At 51.7% G+C, this 3,072-nt stretch overlaps 1 protein-coding gene across 4 annotated transcripts in view; it reads left to right on the top strand.

Moving 5' to 3' along the window:
• The first annotated feature begins 337 nt into the window (after positions 1–337).
• Positions 338–3,072, top strand: part of GALC (galactosylceramidase) — a 65,232-nt gene continuing 62,497 nt past the window's right edge. For 2 of the 4 annotated variants that reach the window (XR_008966445.1, XM_057383091.1), the window contains exons 1-2: positions 338–774; positions 1,664–1,732. Coding sequence is in view for 3 of the 4 variants with exons in the window: in XM_057383091.1 (XP_057239074.1) it covers positions 358–774; positions 1,664–1,732 (486 nt within the window). In the remaining variant the exon portion in view is untranslated. The remainder of the gene's footprint in view (positions 775–1,663; positions 1,733–3,072) is intronic. The other 2 variants (XM_057382930.1, XM_057383012.1) reach the window with 2 other exon arrangements.

The raw sequence follows: 3,072 nt of genomic DNA, 5'->3' as shown, positions 1-3,072 counted from the left end.
GGCAGCCTGCGAGCGGGGCAAAACCAGGAAACTGACTGCGAGGTGCTGGCCGGGGCCTGGGAATGACAGACACACTAGGAAACGCCATTCCTCGCCCGGGGCAAGTACCGTGCATTGCCAGGGGCCCCAAAAGGCGTCAGAGGCCCCGAAAAAGAGGGTCGGCCTGACTCRGGGCCTAGCGCGGCTGTAACCGATGAACGCCAGACCCGATGCACTCCCGCACAAACCCTGCCTGGCCTCACGGCCATGCCWCTTGCCCACACCCAGGATGGCCCCGCAACAGCTTCACTCGCCGCTCAGTGCCCAACTCCAGCATGGCAGCACACGCCTCACCAGCTTGCCTTGCCCTTTCCCAAGATGGCAGCAGTTGACTCCGGCCGGGGCGGAGCTGCCCGTGAAGGCCGAGAAGCCCGCCCGCCCCCGCTTTCCCTTGAGCAAGATGGCGGCGCCGGGCTCTATCGCCCCGCCCCGGGGCTGGCGGGCCGCGCCGTCACGTGCCGCGCGTTGCCGGGCAGTGCGGAGTCGCTGCAGGGACGGTGCGGCCGCCGGACGGGGAGAGAGCGGAGCTGGAGCGGCACCGGGAGAGAGATCGACATGGAGATGGAGATGGGCTGCGCGGCGCTGCTCTGGGGCACGATCCTGCTTGGCTGCAGCTGCGGCCCGGGGCCCCCCGGGGTCGGTGCCGCTCCGCTCGTGASGGACACCTACGTGCTGGACGACACCGACGGGCTGGGCAGGGAGTTCGACGGGATCGGGGCTGTCAGCGGCGGCGGGGTGAGCGGCGCCTCCGGGGCTGCGGTGCTGGTGCCCTCCTCGGCCAACAAGGGACACCTGGGCTGGGCATCCCTTCAGTGGGAGCGTGTGGTGGCTTCGGCGGGGCCTGGGTCGGGGTGTCGCGGAGAGGAGCGCTGAGGGCTGGCGGCTGTGGGGACACACACGACGTGAACGGGCTCGGCGAGGGAGGCCCGGAGGCGCTGAGGGGAGCGGTGCGGGCAGCGGTCCGGCTGCGGGGGGAGATGGAGCCGGGCTCCGCTTTGCGCCRGCCCTCCTGTCACCTGCACAGGGACTTTCGGGGTGCCCAGGACCAGCCATGTCCTGGGTGCCTGTGGAGGAGAGATAAGCCAGGGTGGTGTTTATGTAGAGGGTCTTAATAGTCCCTCCGTTTTGAARTGCTGGACGAGCCACAGCCGCTTGTCGTCTTTCATGTGGTCCAGGCAGCAATAGCCGTGAGATTGTCGGAGCTTTTACCCACTCTTGGACCTGCTGAGATGCTTTCCTTGGCCTCCTGCTTGTGTGCCCCGTGAGCTTCTGTTGCCTTTGGCGTGTGGGGCAAGGGAGAGTTGAGTAGAGCCGGAGAAATGGTGCTGGGAGGGAGCCTCATTTGCTTGTCATAAAACCGTGTGATCTCTTTGTTTCTGTGTTCTCTGGACTCTGCAGTAAATTCCAGGTATTTGGAGTACAAGGCGGTTGCAACCTGTGAAACTACATAAATGCGCAACTAAAGGTTTAGAAACGAGTTTAGGGGCTTAGCTGAGTTTCTTGTGCTATAATTATTTGTGCRGGTTTATTAGCTATGTGAAAGCCCTGGACTGAAAAGGTGGGATGTACTTAAATGTTTGAAAGTTGYGTTTTTTCATATTTTTACATTTTCTTTCCATTTTAGGCTACGTCTAGACTTCTGGTGAACTATCAAGAACCTTATCGCTCCCAGATTTTAGATTACCTGTTCAAGGTAAAGCTGGTTTCACTGCTAGAGTAATGTTTMATTTCATGCAGAATTTCTTATTGTGTAATGTTGGAATTTCTAGAGTATATTCAATACTACTTGAAATTAGACAAAATCCCATATTGTAAGCTGTCTACTTTAATGCTAATTGTTATTTAGAACCTTAAACTTTACCTGTTTACTTTTTTTTTGACAACCAGGATCTTGTTCAGGAGATCGTTTCTTCTTGTTGTTATGTAAATTCCTTTTAATGTTTTCATTATATGCTTTGAAAATATGTTTTCAGGAATGTATTTAACTATATATTTGRTCATCCGTATGGGCTAAATGAGAAGTCATTTCTGTGGTTAAAATGGGAGGTTTAGCTGTTCACAGTCATTGAAATAAGTGGGTCTTAGAGACAGTTTTGATTTTTTTGGAGTACAGATAGATTAACAGAGCATAAAAATGACTGCTCAAACGGCAGGATTTTAACAGCATSTCTATTCCAAGCTAGTCTCAAGTACAACTGCGGTGACTCTGGAAGGTGTAGGAATGTCATTGTTTTGTAAGCTATGTAGTTAGCAAGTGTAACCTGTGGAGTTACCCAATTTAATATACRGTAAGATTATTGCACTGGACATTAATAGCTTGTTTTGCTTTTGGCACTGTAAATTACTCTGCTGGAAGAGGATGTCATGTCACTTTCAAGTAATGCAATCCAGRTGGCTGGAGGGGAATAATTTACCATGCAGTTTAAAGAATTAATTTTCAAGGGTAGAGTATGATATGATGTGTGCCTGGGAATCAAACATTACCCTTTTTTTGAGACTAAAGCTGTGTTACTAATATGAGTGTTCTGAATAGGCATGTGGTAAAAGAAAATCKAGCTGAGAGATCATGATTTTCAAAGAATTTTTGATGTGTTCTTTTACTAAAACCTCTTAAATTTTCCTGTCTGGGAGGAGTATACCTTGCCTCATTCTCTTCGTCTTTTAGAGTCAGGCAACTCTCATGATAGGAATGGGAGAATCTGTTGGTTTTGCTTGGCCCAGTTTTTGGAAGTGGGGGGGCCAAAAAAATGGCTCTTGTGAGAAGCTTCTGGAGGCTTCCACCATGTCCAGCAGAGCCAATTGCTGTTGGCTCTGAGGATGATGGACCTGCCACTGACGAAACCTGGGCCAATTAAAGGTGGTGGTTACACCTCTGTGAAATCATATTTAAGAAGAAATCAAAACAAGGGAGCTCACAGTAGTTTTGCCAGTGGAGGAGGCTGAGAAATATGTGAGGGAATGCAGACACCAAGGTCAGTGCAGGAGGGGGAGGAGCTGCTCCAGGCACCGGAGCTGGGATTCCTTTGCAGGCCG

The sequence above is a fragment of the Malurus melanocephalus genome, unplaced genomic scaffold (genome assembly GCF_030028575.1).
Source record: "Malurus melanocephalus ecotype Western Australia unplaced genomic scaffold, MMel_1.1 scaffold_0, whole genome shotgun sequence".
In the NCBI taxonomy this organism is placed as follows: Eukaryota; Metazoa; Chordata; class Aves; order Passeriformes; family Maluridae; genus Malurus; species Malurus melanocephalus.
This window is presented reverse-complemented; position numbering and strand designations above follow the sequence as displayed.